General features: G+C 40.5%; 1 protein-coding gene across 6 annotated transcripts in view; it reads right to left on the bottom strand.

Moving 5' to 3' along the window:
• LOC126471140 (microtubule-associated protein futsch-like) overlaps positions 1 to 23,057 on the bottom strand; it is a 161,047-nt gene that overhangs the window by 225 nt on the left and 137,765 nt on the right. For 3 of the 6 annotated variants that reach the window (XM_050099235.1, XM_050099236.1, XM_050099238.1), the window contains 4 exons: positions 7,679 to 7,759; positions 5,693 to 5,773; positions 3,745 to 3,825; positions 1,778 to 1,858 (listed from right to left, as the gene is read on the bottom strand). In XM_050099235.1, coding sequence (XP_049955192.1) covers positions 1,778 to 1,858; positions 3,745 to 3,825; positions 5,693 to 5,773; positions 7,679 to 7,759 — 324 coding nt within the window. The remainder of the gene's footprint in view (positions 1 to 1,777; positions 1,859 to 3,744; positions 3,826 to 5,692; positions 5,774 to 7,678; positions 7,760 to 23,057) is intronic. The other 3 variants (XM_050099237.1, XM_050099239.1, XM_050099240.1) reach the window with 2 other exon arrangements.

Raw genomic sequence — 23,057 nt, 5'->3', positions numbered from 1 at the left:
CAGACTTACACAGTAAAATCAACACAAGAAACAAACAGCATAAGGAAAACACACACAAGGAGGAAAAGGACGAGTGATTAAATCTAATGATACTGGGAGGGAACCAAACAAGGAAAGAGGGCACAAATGGATGGCAAGAGAGTGGAATGCTCGAGAGAATAGTTTGAAGGGTGGGAACGAGTGGGGGTTGGATGACACATGCCTAGCCATTCATCCATTCGGCTTTACTCTGCTCAGCTCGTATAGCCCCGTCCCCTTGTTTCTCCGGAAAGTTCATTTCTAGATGTGACAAGGATTCTCCTAACAGAGACATCACGCACACTATACACGCATTCAAAAATAGATTAATGATTTATACCGAAATCAACTTAAAATGTGTTCAAAAACCAACAGGGAAGTCTTTCAAAATCATATGAATAATCGACAGACAAACATGCGCTGAATGCTAGGCGCTTTGTGAAACAAGTGTTTTTTCCTCAAGAATATGAATTTGGCACCCCCTTTTCCCGCTAGCATCTAGCTGCTTGCTGCAACTGATTGCACAGCCAACAGCCACATTCCTGCTCAAACAAGACTCAACTGCACATGCACATGAGCCCGCTCGTAACTGCTAAGACAAATCTAATGTAAACTGTTGTGACTTCACATTCATCGGAGGCAACTTGTTGTTATGAAGCATTGTATCGTCTTCCTAAAGCTTTTGACACATTTTGCTGTTGGCCGATGCTTGCATGAGCAGTGTGTGTCGTTGTTGTATATGGCGCATTTCCTTTGTAATTTAAGTTATTTTCATTTTTTTTCTTTCGTTTATCTTTTATTGTTGAAGTATTATTCTGCAGTAGCGGGGTACAATAATATCCTTTGTTAGAGTATCGGTTCTTACCAGTCAAAATTACAAAAATGTAACTGAAGACTAAAACAATGAAAAATTCCCAAGTTTTTCACGGTTTTCTCCCAGATGAAAAAATTCCTGGGTTCTTCCCTGATCTCCTGGTTGTCCTGGGTCGTAGACACACGCACACACACACACACACACACACACACACACACACACACACACACACACACAAAAAAAAGCAGTGTAAATAGCACGCATATATGGAACACATGTGCAATACTCTAGTCTGGCACTCTGCATTACAGTGACTGAAAAACAAAATCTATAAATATTTTTAGACCACACTGGAACTCTTCCCCTAGCTGTGCAAATAGAGATATTTTTGGTTCTACTTACGCCAAGTATTTTCCCAGTGCTATCTGTTGAGTTGTCAAGCATGGGTCACACAGCTATGAATGGCAATGAAAGGTCATAATCAAAATTCTGGAGATTTCATAATTATCAAATTGGATGGGCAAAGAATAATAATGTTGATAAACACTTCAAATCAGAGAAGCACTCTGTTCACCAGTGGGAAAATACCGCTGATTCTCAAAATAAACCATCATCGGCTGGAAGCTTAAACACTGCCAAAAGAAGGAAACAAGGAGAGACCTTTGTGGGGAGGGGGGGGGGGGGGTCGAAATTTTTGCAAAAGCAAACATTAGAGTCAAAAAACTACCAAATCACCACTTCTTTTTTAGAAAATAAGTAAACTTTGAGGCTTTGCATTTATGTTCATAGCACAACAACCCCTTAAATTTATAAGTCTAATCATTTACAAACAAGCAAAAAGTTTGATGTTAACTTCATCAAAAACAGATGCCACATTTTCTAGTCCATCTCTGCTTGCAAAGTGACAGTTACAGATCATTAAATACTCTCAGGTATAAAACTTACTAGGCCTGTATTTCACATCTTCAGCTTCTTTTGACACACTAACTGATCTTTCACGTGAAGATGGGTGGACATCTGCAACACCTGTAGATAGATTTACAGCAAAATTAGGAACTCCGCAAAATATGTTGAAAGAAGTCTATCTAAATATGGACAGTACATACAGACTTACACAGTAAAATCAACACAAGAAACCAACAGCATAAGGAAAACACACACACACACACACACACACACACACACACACACACACACAAAAGGAGGAAAAGGACGAGTGATTAAATCTAATGATACTGGGAGGGAACCAAACAAGGAAAGAGGGCACAAATGGATGGCAAGAGAGTGGAATGCTCGAGAGAATAGTTTGAAGGGTGGGAACGAGTGGGGGTTGGATGACACATGCCTAGCCATTCATCCATTCGGCTTTACTCTGCTCAGCTCGTATAGCCCCGTCCCCTTGTGTCTCCGGAAAGTTCATTTCTAGATGTGACAAGGATTCTCCTAACAGAGACATCACGCACACTATACACGCATTCAAAAATAGATTAATGATTTATACTGAAATCAACTTAAAATGTGTTCAAAAACCAACAGGGAAGTCTTTCAAAATCATATGAATAATCGACAGACAAACATGGGCTGAATGCTAGGCGCTTTGTGAAACAAGTGTTTTTTCCTCAAGAATATGAATTTGGCACCCCCTTTTCCCGCTAGCATCTAGCTGCTTGCTGCAACTGATTGCACAGCCAACAGCCACATTCCTGCTCAAACAAGACTCAACTGCACATGCACATGAGCCCGCTCGTAACTGCTAAGACAAATCTAATGTAAACTGTTGTGACTTCACATTCATCGGAGGCAACTTGTTGTTATGAAGCATTGTATCGTCTTCCTAAAACCTTTGACACATTTTGCTGTTGGCAGATGCTTGCATGAGTAGTGTGTGTCGTTGTTGTATATGGCGCATTTCCTTTGCATTTTAAGTTATTTTCATTTTTTTCTTTCGTTTATCTTTTATTGTTGAAGTATTATTCTGCAGTAGCGGGGTACAATAATATCCTTTGTTAGAGTATCGGTTTTTACCAGTCAAAATTACAAAAATGTAACTGAAGACTAAAACAATGAAAAATTCCCAGAATTCTAAAAAATTCCCAAGTTTTTCCCGGTTTTCTCCGAGATGAAAAAATTCCTGGGTTCTTCCCTGATCTCCCGGTTGTCCTGGGTCGTAGAGACACACACACACACACACACACACACACACACAAAAGCAGTGTAAATAGCACGCATATATGGAACACATGTGCAATACTCTAGTCTGGCACTCTGCATTACAGTGACTGAAAAACAAAATCTATAAATATTTTTAGACTACACTGGAACTCTTCCCCTAGCTGTGCAAATAGAGATATTTTTGGTTCTACTTACGCCAAGTATTTTCCCAGTGCTATCTGTTGAGTTGTCAAGCATGGGTCACACAGCTATGAATGGCAATGAAAGGTCATAATCAAAATTCTGGAGATTTCATAATTATCAAATTGGATGGGCAAAGAATAATAATGTTGATAAACACTTCAAATCAGAGAAGCACTCTGTTCACCAGTGGGAAAATACCGTTGATTCTCAAAATAAACCATCATCGGCTGGAAGCTTAAACACAGCCAAAAGAAGGAAACAAGTAGAGACCTTTGTGGGGAGGGGGGGGGGGGGGGATCGAAATTTTGGCAAAAGCAAACATTAGAGTCAAAAAACTACAAAATCACCACTTCTTTTTTAGAAAATAAGTAAACTTTGAGGCTTTGCATTTATGTTCATAGCACAACAACCCTTTAAATTTATAAGTCTAATCATTTACAAACAAGCAAAAAGTTTGATGTTAACTTCATCAAAAACAGATGCCACATTTTCTAGTCCATCTCTGCTTGCAAAGTGACAGTTACAGATCATTAAATACTCTCAGGTATAAAACTTACTAGGCCTGTATTTCACATCTTCAGCTTCTTTTGACACACTAACTGATCTTTCACGTGAAGATGGGTGGACATCTGCAACACCTGTAGATTTACAGCAAAATTAGGAACTCCGCAAAATATGTTGAAAGAAGTCTATCTAAATATGGACAGTACATACAGACTTACACAGTAAAATCAACACAAGAAACAAACAGCATAAGGAAAACACACACAAGGAGGAAAAGGACGAGTGATTAAATCTAATGATACTGGGAGGGAACCAAACAAGGAAAGAGGGCACAAATGGATGGCAAGAGAGTGGAATGCTCGAGAGAATAGTTTGAAGGGTGGGAACGAGTGGGGGTTGGATGACACATGCCTAGCCATTCATCCATTCGGCTTTACTCTGCTCAGCTCGTATAGCCCCGTCCCCTTGTTTCTCCGGAAAGTTCATTTCTAGATGTGACAAGGATTCTCCTAACAGAGACATCACGCACACTATACACGCATTCAAAAATAGATTAATGATTTATACCGAAATCAACTTAAAATGTGTTCAAAAACCAACAGGGAAGTCTTTCAAAATCATATGAATAATCGACAGACAAACATGCGCTGAATGCTAGGCGCTTTGTGAAACAAGTGTTTTTTCCTCAAGAATATGAATTTGGCACCCCCTTTTCCCGCTAGCATCTAGCTGCTTGCTGCAACTGATTGCACAGCCAACAGCCACATTCCTGCTCAAACAAGACTCAACTGCACATGCACATGAGCCCGCTCGTAACTGCTAAGACAAATCTAATGTAAACTGTTGTGACTTCACATTCATCGGAGGCAACTTGTTGTTATGAAGCATTGTATCGTCTTCCTAAAGCTTTTGACACATTTTGCTGTTGGCCGATGCTTGCATGAGCAGTGTGTGTCGTTGTTGTATATGGCGCATTTCCTTTGTAATTTAAGTTATTTTCATTTTTTTTCTTTCGTTTATCTTTTATTGTTGAAGTATTATTCTGCAGTAGCGGGGTACAATAATATCCTTTGTTAGAGTATCGGTTCTTACCAGTCAAAATTACAAAAATGTAACTGAAGACTAAAACAATGAAAAATTCCCAAGTTTTTCACGGTTTTCTCCCAGATGAAAAAATTCCTGGGTTCTTCCCTGATCTCCTGGTTGTCCTGGGTCGTAGACACACGCACACACACACACACACACACACACACACACACACACACACACACACACACACACACACAAAAAAAAAAAAGCAGTGTAAATAGCACGCATATATGGAACACATGTGCAATACTCTAGTCTGGCACTCTGCATTACAGTGACTGAAAAACAAAATCTATAAATATTTTTAGACCACACTGGAACTCTTCCCCTAGCTGTGCAAATAGAGATATTTTTGGTTCTACTTACGCCAAGTATTTTCCCAGTGCTATCTGTTGAGTTGTCAAGCATGGGTCACACAGCTATGAATGGCAATGAAAGGTCATAATCCAAATTCTGGAGATTTCATAATTATCAAATTGGATGGGCAAAGAATAATAATGTTGATAAACACTTCAAATCAGAGAAGCACTCTGTTCACCAGTGGGAAAATACCGCTGATTCTCAAAATAAACCATCATCGGCTGGAAGCTTAAACACTGCCAAAAGAAGGAAACAAGGAGAGACCTTTGTGGGGAGGGGGGGGGGGGGGGGGTCGAAATTTTTGCAAAAGCAAACATTAGAGTCAAAAAACTACCAAATCACCACTTCTTTTTTAGAAAATAAGTAAACTTTGAGGCTTTGCATTTATGTTCATAGCACAACAACCCCTTAAATTTATAAGTCTAATCATTTACAAACAAGCAAAAAGTTTGATGTTAACTGCATCAAAAACAGATGCCACATTTTCTAGTCCATCTCTGCTTGCAAAGTGACAGTTACAGATCATTAAATACTCTCAGGTATAAAACTTACTAGGCCTGTATTTCACATCTTCAGCTTCTTTTGACACACTAACTGATCTTTCACGTGAAGATGGGTGGACATCTGCAACACCTGTAGATAGATTTACAGCAAAATTAGGAACTCCGCAAAATATGTTGAAAGAAGTCTATCTAAATATGGACAGTACATACAGACTTACACAGTAAAATCAACACAAGAAACCAACAGCATAAGGAAAACACACACACACACACACACACACACACACACACACACACACACACACACACACACAAAAGGAGGAAAAGGACGAGTGATTAAATCTAATGATACTGGGAGGGAACCAAACAAGGAAAGAGGGCACAAATGGATGGCAAGAGAGTGGAATGCTCGAGAGAATAGTTTGAAGGGTGGGAACGAGTGGGGGTTGGATGACACATGCCTAGCCATTCATCCATTCGGCTTTACTCTGCTCAGCTCGTATAGCCCCGTCCCCTTGTGTCTCCGGAAAGTTCATTTCTAGATGTGACAAGGATTCTCCTAACAGAGACATCACGCACACTATACACGCATTCAAAAATAGATTAATGATTTATACTGAAATCAACTTAAAATGTGTTCAAAAACCAACAGGGAAGTCTTTCAAAATCATATGAATAATCGACAGACAAACATGGGCTGAATGCTAGGCGCTTTGTGAAACAAGTGTTTTTTCCTCAAGAATATGAATTTGGCACCCCCTTTTCCCACTAGCATCTAGCTGCTTGCTGCAACTGATTGCACAGCCAACAGCCACATTCCTGCTCAAACAAGACTCAACTGCACATGCACATGAGCCCGCTCGTAACTGCTAAGACAAATCTAATGTAAACTGTTGTGACTTCACATTCATCGGAGGCAACTTGTTGTTATGAAGCATTGTATCGTCTTCCTAAAACCTTTGACACATTTTGCTGTTGGCAGATGCTTGCATGAGTAGTGTGTGTCGTTGTTGTATATGGCGCATTTCCTTTGCATTTTAAGTTATTTTCATTTTTTTCTTTCGTTTATCTTTTATTGTTGAAGTATTATTCTGCAGTAGCGGGGTACAATAATATCCTTTGTTAGAGTATCGGTTTTTACCAGTCAAAATTACAAAAATGTAACTGAAGACTAAAACAATGAAAAATTCCCAGAATTCTAAAAAATTCCCAAGTTTTTCCCGGTTTTCTCCGAGATGAAAAAATTCCTGGGTTCTTCCCTGATCTCCCGGTTGTCCTGGGTCGTAGAGACACACACACACACACACACACACACACACACACAAAAGCAGTGTAAATAGCACGCATATATGGAACACATGTGCAATACTCTAGTCTGGCACTCTGCATTACAGTGACTGAAAAACAAAATCTATAAATATTTTTAGACCACACTGGAACTCTTCCCCTAGCTGTGCAAATAGAGATATTTTTGGTTCTACTTACGCCAAGTATTTTCCCAGTGCTATCTGTTGAGTTGTCAAGCATGGGTCACACAGCTATGAATGGCAATGAAAGGTCATAATCAAAATTCTGGAGATTTCATAATTATCAAATTGGATGGGCAAAGAATAATAATGTTGATAAACACTTCAAATCAGAGAAGCACTCTGTTCACCAGTGGGAAAATACCGCTGATTCTCAAAATAAACCATCATCGGCTGGAAGCTTAAACACAGCCAAAAGAAGGAAACAAGGAGAGACCTTTGTGGGGAGGGGGGGGGGGGGGGGGGGGATCGAAATTTTGGCAAAAGCAAACATTAGAGTCAAAAAACTACAAAATCACCACTTCTTTTTTAGAAAATAAGTAAACTTTGAGGCTTTGCATTTATGTTCATAGCACAACAACCCTTTAAATTTATAAGTCTAATCATTTACAAACAAGCAAAAAGTTTGATGTTAACTTCATCAAAAACAGATGCCACATTTTCTAGTCCATCTCTGCTTGCAAAGTGACAGTTACAGATCATAAAATACTCTCAGGTATAAAACTTACTAGGCCTGTATTTCACATCTTCAGCTTCTTTTGACACACTAACTGATCTTTCACGTGAAGATGGGTGGACATCTGCAACACCTGTAGATAGATTTACAGCAAAATTAGGAACTCCGCAAAATATGTTGATAAGAAGTCTATCTAAATATGGACAGTACATACAGACTTACACAGTAAAATCAACACAAAAAACAAACAGCATAAGGAAAACACACACACACACACACACACACACACACACACACACACACACACACAAGGAGGGAAAGGACGAGTGATTAAATCTAATGATACTGGGAGGGAACCAAACAAGGAAAGAGGGCACAAATGGATGGCAAGAGAGTGGAATGCTCGAGAGAATAGTTTGAAGGGTGGGAATGAGTGGTGGTTGGATGACACATGCCTAGCCAGGATGGGGAGGTGGGAATTGTGGTGATAGGAGTGAACAGGAAAAACTGGAGATGATACTGCAGTGACATAATACGGCAGGGGAGGGGGGGGGGGCAGTTTCCGGGTATGTAGAGGTGGAAGGGGGGAAGAGGGAGGTGGCAGTAGATGTCTGCATCCGGCCTTTATGCTTGCTTGAAATGCTTGCAGCATACAGTTACACAAAAGTCCGGCAGATAGTAATATATTCATTTTGGATGCAGGGAGCACCTGCATTCGACTTCTGTCACACTCATTCAGTCATCCCATACTTGAATGGCCCAAATGTCCACTCTAAGTCTGCATGCAACACTGGAAGCAACTTGAGCTCGTACACAGCATGTGTATTCATCAGATTGTCGGATGTACATTAGGTGACGTAATGGATTCCTGCCTGTAAGACAATTCTCTTTTGCTGAAGCGAAAGTTGAGACAGCAGGAAAGGTGAAAGTACTGGATAACTGGGATGTAGAAGAATTAATTATTAATCCAAAAAGTTTCTACAGTTGGTTGAGAATGACTCGAAACGTAACGAGTAAGGGGCATACACTTAGTACGTCCAGCAGCTTTCAGAAAATGATATCTTCTCATGAGTGTCTGGAAAGTGAGTTAACATTTACTTTAACATTAAGTGACATCAACTGATATAAAATTTGGACATAGTTTTTAAATGTTACAATACATTTTTTTCTGTTATTGACATGTTCTAGATGCTGCAAACTGACCATTATTACAAAAGTTGGTGGTTGCTTGGGTTTTCTGAGAAATTTTTAACTGTTTCCAAATTTGCTTTGCTGCATGACAGGGTGGCCCTGCCCTCCAAACCCCACAGTACTCCATTCAACCACAGCTTGCTTCCTCCAAGCATTCATACTCTAATATACCATGTCCAAGCACGGAAAGCTCAAGAATGTATGAGAGATAAAAATCCCCAACCTGTGGACTTCTGCCAGAGACACTGGCATTGGGACAGGTTGTGCCAGCGAATTCTGTGGGAGGGCGTGCGTGAACTGAGAAAATGGAGTGGGGATATCAGACCGGGAACTGGGGTCAAATGAATTTCATAAATGTTTAAGTTTTAAGCCTAATAATACCACTGGAGGCAAAGTCACTTTACACGGCTTAAATAACACATCCCCCGAAACTTGTGGCTTGGCTTGTGTGGCTAAATGACACAGATAGCCATAGAGTAGGTTCAACAACATTGGTGGGTAATTGGTGGAGCTTCTTAAAGATGATTAACATCTTTTCAGTAACTGTGGGAACAACAGTCTGGATGGTTCATTTAGCTGGCCTTTTAACATTAGCCAACATAGTCTTGCTACAATGGTCATGCAGCACAGCTGAATGTTAGATGTTCTGTGCGTCTCTGAATATCACATAATAACTAGGATCGAAAAGTTATGTATCAGGGGCTATAGACTAGTATCACTTCCAAGTAATACTATCATGGAAAATGTAGGAGTTGCAATGTATGTAAAAGTTGGACACGAAGTCAACAATCACTGAAACAAATAGTTTTTTGTTGATCACAATCTACATGCTTGTGCTTACGAGTTCCTGCTGCAGAATACTTCTCTGACACTTTTAACAGCCTACAGATCTCCTCTATGGGAAATTTCAGTTATTTATGAGAAATCTAGATGCATTATTGAGCCACCTGTCAGATAAGAACAGTTAGCAGTTTGGGTAGATTTCAAAGTAGATTTTTTTAAAAGATAGGGACAGCAAAAATGACCTATCATCAATATTTGGGTGTTTCAATTTAATTTCTGTAGTCAATTTTTCAACTCATATGCAGCATGATAGTAGGACACTGATTGATAACATTTTTGTATACAGTTTTCAGGCTGAAATAATTAATGTTTACCCAATTGTTAATGCTCTACCTCATGATGCACAATTAATGTAAATAAACAATATTGTACTTCACCACTCTGAGGCAGGTTCATACAATTATTAATGAGAATAGGATACATTGTTTTAAAAGAGGTGACATGAGATGATGAATATATAGAAAGAGATGTACTGTCAAATTCAATTTACATATGCAATATGCATCACTGGAACAGGGAATTTTTCCCACATGGGGTAAAATACGCAGCTGTTAAACCTCTTCATAAGAAAGGCAACAAGACAGACTTAAAGAATTATTGTTTAATTTCCTTACTGACAGACATTTCCAAAATACTCAAAAAAGTAATGTATTCAAGAGTAGTCTCACACTTGAGTAGAAACATTTTACTTAGCATATCACAGTTTGGATTCAAGAAGAGTTGCTAAAATGAGAATGCTATTTACACCTTCACTCATCAAATAGTAAAAGTCTCAAGTAATAAAATATTGCCAGTTGGCATTTTCTGTGAACTTTCCATGACATTTGATTGTGTAAATCATGTTACTCTCTTACAAAAACTCAAGTTTTATGGAACTGATGAGCATACACACAACTAGATTGAATCATACATAGAAAACAAAATGCAAAAAGTGTGCTGAATGATTCCAACATGTTGGAAGGGTAGAAAGTTTGAGCGACCGGGGAGAGATCACAATGGGAGTCCCACAAAGTTCAATTTTGGGTCCACTCCTATTCCTCATATATGTGAATAATCTTCCACTTAACACCCAACTAACGGAATTGGTACTTTTTGCAGACAATACTAGTGTTATAATAATTCCCATCAGATAGAAAGCAACAGTAGAAATTGTAAGTGACATTTTCCAAATAATTATAAGTGATTCTCAGAAAATGGAATCTTCCTAAATTTTGAGAAAAACATAGTATATTCAGTTTTGTTACAACATACACAGTCATACCAACAATTGATGTAGCACCTGAGCAGAAGTCAGCGAATAGGGTAGAATGCTCCCATTTTTTGGGCGTATATTGATGAAAATTTTAACTGAAAGAAGTGTACTACTGAGCTTCTCAAACAATTAAGTTCAGTTACTTTTTCTCTTCACACAATTGTCAAATGTCAAAAGAGGAAATTAATTAATTTGACATATTTTGCATATTCCCATTCAATGTCTTATGGAATAATTTTCTGGGTAACTCAGCACTTAGAAACAAAGTACCAATTGCACAAAAGTGAGCAATAAGAATAATGTGTGGTGTTCCCAAACCAATGTCATGTAGGTACCACTTCAAGGAACTAGGTATTTTTAACTGTGCCATCCAATACATATACATTCACTAATGAGATTCATCATAAATAATCCATCACAATTTAATAAGAACAGTGATGTCCATACAGACAACACTGGAGGCAAAAATGATCTTTATTTCCCATTACTCAAGATGTCAGTGGTTCAGAAAGGAGGTCAACATTCAGCAACAAAAATTTATTATCATTTGTCAAATACCATAAAATGTCTGACAGGTAGCAAAGCAAGTTTCAAATCTAACCCAAAATAATCTCTCCTGGGGAACTCCTCATGTTCCACTGACAAATGTCTACACAAAAACTTAAAATAGATTTTGTGTGGTCCAGCCTTAAAAAACAACAAATTGAGAAAAATGCAGGAATGAGGAAAACATTAAAACCAAAATATGAGCAAAACCATGTGTAATTGGCATATATGATTAAATATCTTAATGTTCAGCAATAAGTTGTTTAAAATCTGTGTAACTGAAGGAAATTAAACATGCAAAACATTGTTTATACAATAATTTGTGGTAATAAATTTCATCAGCTCTTAAAAAATCATAGATATGTAACAGCAAATCAAAACTCGTCACGAAATTAACGCTGTTATCTGGGTACAAGGTAATCAAGCTATTTTTTGACATGCTACGAGAACAAATTACACATCAACATGCATGATTTTGAGAGATATTTCCTTGGTCCTTACCCAGAAAAAAAATAAAAATTGATCAACATTGGTAATTAAACCGAAAACTGTGAAGTACAGTGAAAGGCGTCAGACTGTAACATGTGGGGGTGTGCATTTTCCTACTGTAGCCAATGGCAGTGCAGCATACTCTGGTAATATATGAGTGCAGTGACCTCTAGTGTATTGCTTGTAAACTTTTCCTTATTCACTGTGCCACTCCATCTCTATCTTGTTATCCCCACTGATAATGGTGCCCCAAGCAGGCAGCAAATGTTACTTCTGAACACGATGTCGCATGAGTGCATCATTGATTTGTAACATAGTTATTATAATAAGGAATGTACGTGGTGCCATAACAATCGATAGTAACTACAAAATTACACCACATCTGTGATTATTTAGTTTTGTAAGGACCCTCGGAGATCAGAAATGGTGCATTACAGGACGGTTTATATACTATTCTCTTGTAACATACAGACATTTACTGAATAATGCCATTTTCCTTTAACAACACCGAATTGCCAGTAACCACCAGAAGACCTGACCTTTTACAGAAAGACCTTGTATACCTACCCAACGAAGTACAGGTTTGTTCACTACATTTTCAGCCAAATCGGTGGAAAGAAGGAAACTTATATGGAATGTAATACTCACATTATTTGACATATCAAATAAGCCACCAGAACTGTAGCTTAAGGGGAAACCTAACAAACATGACGATAAATTGTCAAAAGTCATAAAACTGTTTCCCAACACAGGAGGAACCAATCTCACAATTGTTGCTAAACCTGAGCCACAACTTGTGAAAATCTTTAACACGTTCACTTTTGAAGCAAAAATAATTACATATACAAAAACACTCACGTATTAAAAAGTCAAGTTAGGTGTAAGAATGGGATAACTCCAGTAATGAAGGACTTAACAAAATTTTCTCAACAGTATACCCCGTAACTAGAAGCAAATGAAAGTTTTCTCCAAACTACAAGCAGTTTTTCACAAGGAAAGTGTTCCAGTTCTTATTACCTTAACTAAAACTATAAGTTTCAGATTACAGACTACATAAATAGATTGGTCTGAATCCTATTTTTATCACTGATGGCTGCACAAATGTCATGGACACATGTTTCTTTCATTAACCTGGAGCTGAATTTGACATTTAAGTAACTTCTCTCGAGAAGTTAGTATACAACTACAGCAGTTTACAAGTAGCTTTGTAATTATATTTCAAAACCCTGGAGGTGCAGAAGTATTTACTGGTGTATTGCACTGGAGTGAAGAATCAAATTCAGTGGACAATCTTTGTGATACAAGCTAGTTAGGTTAATGAGTCTATTACTATAGGATGGTCTATACATCATGGTCGTCACAAGTTTCCCAAAGTGAAACTCCCTGATATTTCCCTAATTTCCTGACAAGTTTTAGCATTTTTCCCTGACAAATTTTGAGATCGAGGGTAACTAACAGCGTAAGTTAACAAAAATATATAAGGACTTCTGTATTTCCAAAGGCGTGCGAAAAAATCTTAAGTACTAACATTGCAACATCTTTTGTAATGAACTATTTTCAGATGGAGAAAGCAAGGGAAATGGTATATCTGTTTCATTAAGACCACTGATATTATTTTATTTCAATACAGCGAAACTCACTTGGTGACAAAAATACGCATTTCGTTGGAGCCGCAAGACAGATTTAAAATACCTTCACTAATTTCAGAAATAACCTTGGAAAAAAGTAGGCCTCTTGAAAGAAGCGTATAAGACAGGGAACAGTTGTCTAAACAAACACTATAGGTGACTGCCAGTAAAATGTTGATTCTACTATGTTCGTTATTGTGAGTTATTACCCACTGTGTTATGTCTATTATTTTACAGATATTGTATGGTTTTTCATTCAAGAAATACATGAGTACATAGCATGCAAACTACCAGCAACTGGCACAATTTTCTTCTTCTTATTTTCCATACTTTCTAATATATAAACTACTTCTGAAGTGTCAAAATGTACTAGAATAAATAGAATGTCTATGAAATGCCACTCTGTACAATGTACTTGTGGTGAGACAGTCGCAATTCCTGAAATCCATCGCCCGTGGCCTCTGGCCTGTCCAGGAGCACTGCAGTCCTTAGTCCAGGGAAACCACAAAAATCCAATGCATTATGCGACATATGGACAGACCCGGACTGCGGGCAGATCGGTGAGACTAGATTCAATGGGCTGGGCCTGCACATTAGTGGGAACCGAATGGCTTCATATCAGCACGCCCGATCCTTTAGAGAGATATCTGTAGAAATGACCTGCAGTTTTGGGCTGTTATGGAAGTCCACTCATGCCACAGACACCATGTTAATAAAATGAGATCATGGTGATCACTCCATGCAACAGGTACGTTGCGCAAATACTCTGAGAATCAGTAGGAATAAAAATAAGTAGCTGCTCACCGTAAAGATGATCGCTGAGCCGCAGACAGGCACATAGAAAAAAGACAATCACTCTCTAACAACTAAATTTTTGGTTATTGCCTTTGTCAGAAAACAACAGCACACACATATTCATACAATCACTCAGACACACCTTGTACACACATGACCGCCATCTCTGGCCACTGCGTCAACCGTCTCTGAGAATCAGGTCCAAACAAACCACTCCTCATGCCTCCCTGCCTCTCATCAGCAGCTGCTAGGCTAGCGGCAAGAAGTGGTGGCAGCAGTGACTGCAAGCTGAGGGGAATGGCAGAAAGGGGAGAAGTAGTAAGAATGAGGGAGTAGGGAAGTTATGCGCGTACTAAGTTGCGCCCAACAAGTGACGATGCACGATATCTCAGTAAACAAACCATTATATTTACTGAGACAAAAACGAGATTTTTCTGCCCCCCCACCCGATATTTCCCCAATTTCCCTGACATATTTGAAATTCCGATTTCTAGAACTTGTGGCAATCCTGTACATAGCTTTCTTAGAGTATGAAACATTTTAAAAATTGGGTGAACTGTCTTCATAGTGCCCTCAGTAGTAGTGACCTAGGAAATTTTCTTGGTAAAGACGTTTCGCATAAATTGCTAGTAATTTGCAAATTCTATAGTATTACCAATGTGCATTGTTTACATGTCAAACCTGTCACTTGCTCTAGTGTAAAAACAGCAGGTTTCGTGAAAGCATGTGTATACACACAGGTTTTCCTTCACAACAGGTACTTATTTATAACAATTAATATGAAATAACGTTAAGTCTGCAGTGATTTTAGTGTTTCTCTGTCCCAGAAATCTGTTACATTTATAAGAATCTGTCTGCCATCACGACACATTAAACACCATTCAGGACTGCAATGGATACGAAAAATTGAAGGGGGAACACTGCTATCAGCTGCAGCTGGACATTAAGCAGAATCAGTGGCAATGAATCAAAATGTGTGCCGAATTGGGATTCAAACCCGGGATCTCCTGATTACTAGGCAGGTGCGGTAACCAGTGCGCCATACAGGACACAGCGTTATTGCAACTGCACGAACTATCACAGTACACCTCACGGCCGATCCACACTCCCACCGAGCACTACCTATCCGCAGCCATGTCCATTACACTCCTGATCGCTACTTAGAGATTCCCACAGGAGATCGGACGTATTTGTGGAATCTTACTGAAATAGTCCATGCAGTTGCAATAACACTGTGTCTTGGATGGCGCTGTGTTTACCACACCTGCCTAGTAAGCACGAGATCTCGAGTTCGAATCCCGGTCCAGTACACATTTTTGCTCATCGCCACAGATTCCGCTTAATGTCCCATGCAGCTGCTGGCAGTGCCCCCCTTCAATTTACTTATGGTGTTTCACAGCTGTGGGATCTGTGTGGTGTCTGTTCTTTCAAAGGAACAAACATCATGCATTCGAATAATTGATAAGACTGACTGGGCAATGGATCCACTTTCTTCAGTGCGAATGCACAAATACATCTGACCTCCTGTGGGAACCTCTAAGTAGCGAACAGGAGTATAATGGACACGAACTGTGGATAGGTGGCACTCAATAGGAGTGTGGATCAGCCATGAGACATACTGAGTTAGTCCGTGCTAAGTAGCGAACAGGAGTATAATGGACAGGGACTGTGGATAGGTGGCACTCAATGGGAGTGTGGATCGGCCACGAGGCATACTGAGATAGTCCGTGCAGTTGCGATAATGCTGTGTCCCGAATGGTGCAGTGGTTACCATGCATGCCTTGTAAGCAGGAGATCCCAAGTTAAAATCCCAGTCTGGTACACATTTTTGCTCATCGCTCCTGATTCTGCTTAGTATCCCACCGCAGCTGATAGCAGTGTTTTCCCTTCTATTTGCATTTAGTGTTTCACAGTTGTGGGATCTGTGTGGTGTCTGTTCTTTCAAAGGAACAGACATCATGCATTCAAATAATATACGAAAAATCCATTGCACATATGTTTACTGAACACGTCTTTTTTAATTGTGATTCCACACATAGCAAATGGAGAAGCCTATGTCGGTTGCAGTTGTTAGAGGCATGATACATTCCAGATTCTGTCGACAGGCTCTGAGCAGATCTACTGTAAGTAAAATTAATATACAGTAGTAAAGGGCGTACAAGGTATAACTATACAAACTGAACATAAGTGGAAGCCGTGGTCACTCAGTTCTCTACACACCGGTCACATTAGCTGTACACTGGAACATGGCACCAAGAAAGTTTGTTGTTTATCACCGTATATGCTAGAAGCCACTGCATTAGTGTTATGTCTGGCTGCAAGTGGAAAACAAACATGCAAGATGTTACAAACATCTGAGATCTTACCATCTGGCAATTTTCACCGTATTCCAGTGTTTTCAGTTTATTTCACTATGTAGGCTATAAATTTTTGTTATTTATGAGGCAGACATAAAATAAAAGAACTCTCAAAACTATGTGTTTTAAGGTATAATTTGAGGCCGTAGTGTGTTGGGGAATAGCTCAATAACCCCTTACATCATTAGCAAAAGTTACAGTCTTTTAAATTACATACCCTACAGTATTACTAGTGGCAAAACCCACTGCTTTTCCTAATATGTCTATTATACAACATAAAAATTTGAAATTTCTTTCTCATTTGTTTACGGATTTGCGATTTGGTTATTTCAGTTGATGTTATGAGTGTTGGTAAAATTGCTATTTAGGAGGAGAGGAATGAAATTCTCACACCGACTTTGATTTATACCTTCTGTGCCTGTTTATACTTTATAATACAATATTTTATGAATTTCAAATGTTTCATAGGCTTTGGTCTGTAAACTTATTACGTGTTAGTGTGGTGGCTGCGCTGGCTGTTGGATAACATAGCAAGTCGCCAGCCAATAAAAGCTCACTAGCTGTAAATGGCCATTTCCTTAATTCTGACCAAGCACACTCTTTGAGACTCAGTGTTTGAATTTCAAAGGTGGACAATCAATCTTGTTGCTGATTACAGTACATCAGAAATACATTCAAAAAATGAGACCAAGTTATAAGTTATGCAAGAAAAGGTGGCAGCTGGGCATCTTTGTCACATATTGGCTCAGTCTGGAATACTTCACGTCGACTTTACTGTTTTTCCTTTGCTGCCACAACCTAGCAGTAATGGTTGTGCTGGCAACACCAATCGTGGATTATGTCAGCATTTCCTCTCTCACATCTACTCTCTCCGCAATGGCCTAAAATATTCCCATAACTCAGCAACCACCCATGGTGTGAATAGCTGTTCTATTGATTTATGGAACAAGTAACTAACCAACTAACTGTATAGGAGAACGGCAGCTGATTTTAGGCCCTGGGGCATGCAGTTCTACTGTATGGTCTAAACATCATGGCAATGCCTTGAGTAAAATATTCCTGAGGTAAAATAGTCACTCCTTTCAAATCTCCAGGCATGAAACAGAATGATGTCATAATCATAAAAATAACAAATCTGTCACTGTGGATTGAAGCATGTAAATGGGGAAGTTGTCAGTGACCTCACAAATATTAACAGAATTGAATATGGATAAAAGTGCTACAAACTTTGGCACACTCACTCACTCACTCCAGCACTCGTGTTGATCCACACAAGCACTTCATATCACATGCCGTAAAACAAAGGAGAAATAGCAGCAGATACTACACCTGGGAAGAAAACAGAAGGAAAAATAAGACAGCAGATCTAAAACAATGGCACAGGGATATGTGACTGGCTAACAATTTACAAAAAAACATAGGTGAGCCATTCACCCTCATTAAGAACATCTCCCTAAAATTACTGGAAACAAGTTGGAGAAATTACAAACCCTTAAAAGCCTCACTACATTTGTTTGAATGTCACTTAAAGTAGAGGGCAGGGCTGCAGCAAATCTGCTGCTGCCCTTTGGTCCAAAAATAAAAGAGTGTATTAAAATGTGGCCGACAGTGGTCTGTATGCCACAAGCACCACACATTAGACGGTCGTCACGCCGGATCAAAACGTCATGTATAGGAGGACTGTGGCTTATGTGAAGATGACTAAGGAGGACTGCATCCTGTCTTTGTAGCTGAAAGGAGGTATGCCATGGCCACATAGTGGGCTTTACTGTATGCAGCTTATTATCTGTCACTTTCAGCCACTCCTCCTCCCATCAACACATGACTCTGTATTGCAACAGCAAGACGATAGTATGCAGGGGGATGGCACACTTAAATAGGAGGAGGAGGACCACAACATGCCTTCTTGGCTGCTACCTCTGCCCTTTCTTTCCCCGCAATACCCATGTGCCATGGTACCCAACAGAAAGAAACCTTCCCTGGCTGAAGAGAGCATCCTGGATATTCAGGACTGCTTTATCTGCTGGGTAAAAGCATTGTAGAGAGTGAAGAGCACTCAGAGAATCAGAACAGACAAGGAATTTAGCACCTGAAGCACATGCCTTCTGCTCCAGTGCCTGGAAGATCGCATATAATTTGCGTCGAAAATGGTAAAGTCTCAAGGCAGTCGGCCCTTGAGGACGCGATCAGAGAAAACAACCAAATTTAAAATTACTCTGGACCTCTGGTGTAACCGTGGTGGCAGGCAGTTAAAATCCCAGAATGGTGGTGTGTGTGTTCCACACCAAGTGACTCCAGCACACACTGCACACAGATCCCAAATGGCATTGTTGCTCGTGGACACTGGAGAAAAGGCATTCCAGAGGTGGATAAACAACAGTATGGTATGCAGGTAAAGTCATAACTGCAAGAAACATACAAGAGTGATGCACCATGAGAAACTTCCATCGACGAAGAGTGGCAGTTCCCCAGCCTCAGCATAGAGGCCTGTAGGCACCTGTGGCCAGTCAAATCCCCTCATGATGGATAGCGTCAATAATCTTCAGATAAGAAGGCCTTACTGACCAATAAACTGCACACATCCATAGTCTAGCCATGAATGCACAAAAGCCCTATAACACTGGAGCAGAAGTGCCCTCTGCTCCCCAAGACCTGTGGCTAAAGCACTTTATAATATTCTGGATTCTGGCTTTCAGCTCTCTCAGGTGCGGTAACCACAACAATTTGGAGTAAAAAATAAGGTCCAGAAACCTCAATGAGAGTTTAAAATTTAGAATGGTGTCCCTCATCTGCAAGTCAGGTGAATTAAAAATACAACGAGGATGATTAAATGATTAAAATGCGTGCGCACACACACACACACACACACACACACACACACACACACACACACACACACACACACACACACACATGCACGCACACTTATCTGAAAACCCACCTTTCCAGCCCACTCCTCTAACTTCTGCACAGTAAGTTGCGACTGACTGGTCACTGTTGCAAAAGTGGAGGTGATACAGACAAAGGTAAAGGTAAAATCATATGCAAACAAGTATCAGTATACAGGACTTCTTATCACAGAAGCGATACTGTTTATGGCTGTGGAAAAGAGGACAACGTCCAAGACGCTACCCTGAGGAACACTACTCTGGTGCTCAAAATGATCCAACAGCACGCCACCAACTCGAGACCTAGAAGAGCGCTTACACAGGAAGGACCATATGAAAATGGGGAGGTGGCCATGAGAGCCCCACTGATGGAGTCACACGAGAATATTGTGTCTCCAAGTAGTGTCATACATCTTACTGATATCAAAGAATATGTCACGACAGTGCTGTTTATGTAGGAAAACAGCCACCTCTAGTAGGGTCAGATTGTTGACAATGGACCGAAATCACGGGACTCCACACGATGGTTCACCATTTGCTCCATTCCTACATAGCTCATTAAGATGAAGATCCGGTAACTACTGGGACACATGCAGTGCTCTCGTGGTTTGAGGAGAGGTATCAGAATTGCCTCTCTCCGAAAGTTGGGAAAGTTGCTTGTCTGCCATATAAAATCAAAACATTCCAGGAGGATTTCCTGTGAAGCTGCTGGCAAATGTTAAAGCACACAGTAACGGATTTGGTTGTGACCAGGTGCAGAATCAATAGTCTCAGACAGTGCTGATTCCAGCTCCCACATGGAGAAAGGGCAGTTGTAAGACTCAGAATTGTGGTAGCTGAAGTTCAACTTGCACTTCTCTGCAGTCGCATGGTTGGGGCAAAACACTGGATCTTGGCTGGCACAGACAGTAATCACTGCAAAATGCTCTGCCATCATCTGAGCGATGTCTCCGGGCGTTGATTGGAGACGCACCTATTTCAGCACTGCTGCTATCAGTGAAGAAGGGGGATGGTTGATGGACTCCAGGAATGCCTGCCATGGCCTTTTCTTGGTCTCCTTAATGACACATGGAGCCTCGGCTCTCGCAACCCAAAAGGCTGTGAAGTTGTCTGTTGTTGCTCTCCTCAATGATGCATCAAGCCTTGGCTCTCACAACGTGAAAGGCTGTGAGGTTGTCTGCTGTTGGGGTGTACTTAAACTGTCGAAGAGCCGCAAGCCTGTTCCAGATTGCTGAGCAGTGCTCACTAGTCCATCAAGGAACAGGTTGCCTCCTAAGATGACCTGAGGACTATGGGATGGATAAGTCAGTATCATGATACATCACACTGTGATGTGGTCCACCTGTTTCTGGACACTGTTGCAGTGTTCAAACGTAGCCAGCTTTTGGAACAATAGCCAGATAGTCCTGCTGACGATCCATTTTGGTGGCTTCTGTGCAGGTAATGTTCCAGCCACCAGATGAATGCAGAGTGGGAAGTGTTCACTGAAATGAAGGTTGTCAATGACTTCCCACTGAACAGAGTCCACTAGGGCTGGAGAATTTAGAGAGAAATCAATAGCCGAAAAAGACCCAGTAGCAGCACAGAAATGAGTGGGAGTACCTGAGTTGAGGACACACAGCTCGTGAGACATCATGAGGCTCTTCAAAACATAACCCTGAAGGCAAATAGAGGTTGAGCCCCACAAGAAATGATGGGCATTGAAATCTTCCAGTAGAAGAAATGGTCGGGAGAGTTATTCCATACAATCTATGAGAGCCTCAGAGTCTACTGTATCTTGTGGGCCTAAAGTGAGCAAACAGTCATCCTCTGATACACGTGGATTTCAGCTGCAACTACTTGTAGGTCAGTAGCCAGTGGGAGATTAGAGGTCTGACGTGCATTATTGACAAACACAGTGACCCCTCCCTTCTGCCTTCCCCCAGTCAGGTTGTCCTTGTGGTAAGAGGGTATACACCTGTAGTACAGGGCCATCAGAAGTTTTAAAATGCATTTCCTGCATACACAAGCACACAGGGCATTCCTGTACCAGGAGTTTCAGTTCCTCCAGATCTGTCCTGAACCCAATAGTGTTCTGCTGTAGGATGGGTGCATCTATCATGGGTGTAGCACAATCATCCAAGAATTTTTGTCAAGGAGGGGAGCCCGCAACAGTTGGATGCTCAGCCTTGAGGCAAGATGATTGCCCTAGACTGCCATGAAGGTCCATCACCTCTGAAGAAGAGTCGAGAGAGACATCAGAGAGGATGATGTCACATCATTGGATTATGTATTTCCCATCTCCGTCAGTGGGTGCTTCTTCACCTTCAACTTTGACTTCTTTGTCTGAGGAGGATTCGGAGCAACAACTGTGGTAATGGTAGTGGCAGTGCTGGACGATGGGCCAGACAATCTTTGGAGGAGCAAGGACCCATGCAATGTCGGCAGCCATAGCCTTTTCTGATGTTCTTGGGGGAGGGACAGGCTTCAATATAACTGCAGCAGCACTAGTGAATTGACAAATGCAGGTACTAGTACTGCCAGTAGTAACATCAATTCATGTAACAGTATTGGCTTTCTGCACTGGCTGTTTAAGAACTCAAGCAAACAAGGTAGTGACTGTTTGGGGCAACATGGCCTTGTACATCTCTTTGGCCGCACCATAGTAGATGCACTTCATAGTCTTAAGCTTTTGTATCTTTTGTTCTTCAAGATACATGCTGCAGTCACAACTCCAGCCAGGCTGAATCCCAGTGCAATTCACAGACTTCAAAGGAGGTGAACAAGTGACTCCTTCATGGGCAACCTTACCAAATTTGTCACAATTGATATCTTCATGACACTCAAGAGTAGTATCACCACACCACTGGTATTTAAAAGAGCGCATTGGGTTTGGGACATAAGGCCTCATGCTTAGGTAAACAAAACCTGCCTTAATGTGCTCAAGAAGTTTCGTGCTATTGAATGTCACGATAAAGGAGATGGATTTCAGAAGATCCCCCTCTACCCTCTTCACAAAGTTTTGCATGCATGTCAATTATACCTTCTGGAGCCCACTCATCGTTCAATTCCTCCTTGGGAACGTCCACCAGATCACTGCATGTCCTGACACGTTTGCTGTAATTCAAGGTGGTGTGTATCTCAGTTTAAATAGCATGTTCCCGAAGGCATTGAGCTTTCTCCAGGATCTTAACTTGTTGGGAACTAGAAGTTTCTACCAGCAGTCACCAATAACACAATTGCTTGACTAATTTTAAAGTGCTAGTAATGCCTTCGAAGCCTTTATGAATATAGAAAGGCAAAACTTTCTTGAAGCTATCCTCTTTCCTTTCCAGTATTAAAGACATTCTGATTACCAGCATCCATTCTGTTACTACAGACAAAATTTTTGGAAGGAACTCCTGAGCCAGGAGGACTGGCTACACGAGCCCCCTCATTGTATTGGATGTTAGTACCTACCAGC

Source organism: Schistocerca serialis, chromosome 3 (genome assembly GCF_023864345.2).
Source record: "Schistocerca serialis cubense isolate TAMUIC-IGC-003099 chromosome 3, iqSchSeri2.2, whole genome shotgun sequence".
NCBI lineage: Eukaryota > Metazoa > Arthropoda > Insecta > Orthoptera > Acrididae > Schistocerca > Schistocerca serialis.
The sequence above is the reverse complement of the archived record's forward strand: the minus strand, read 5'-3'. Positions and strand labels throughout refer to the sequence as shown.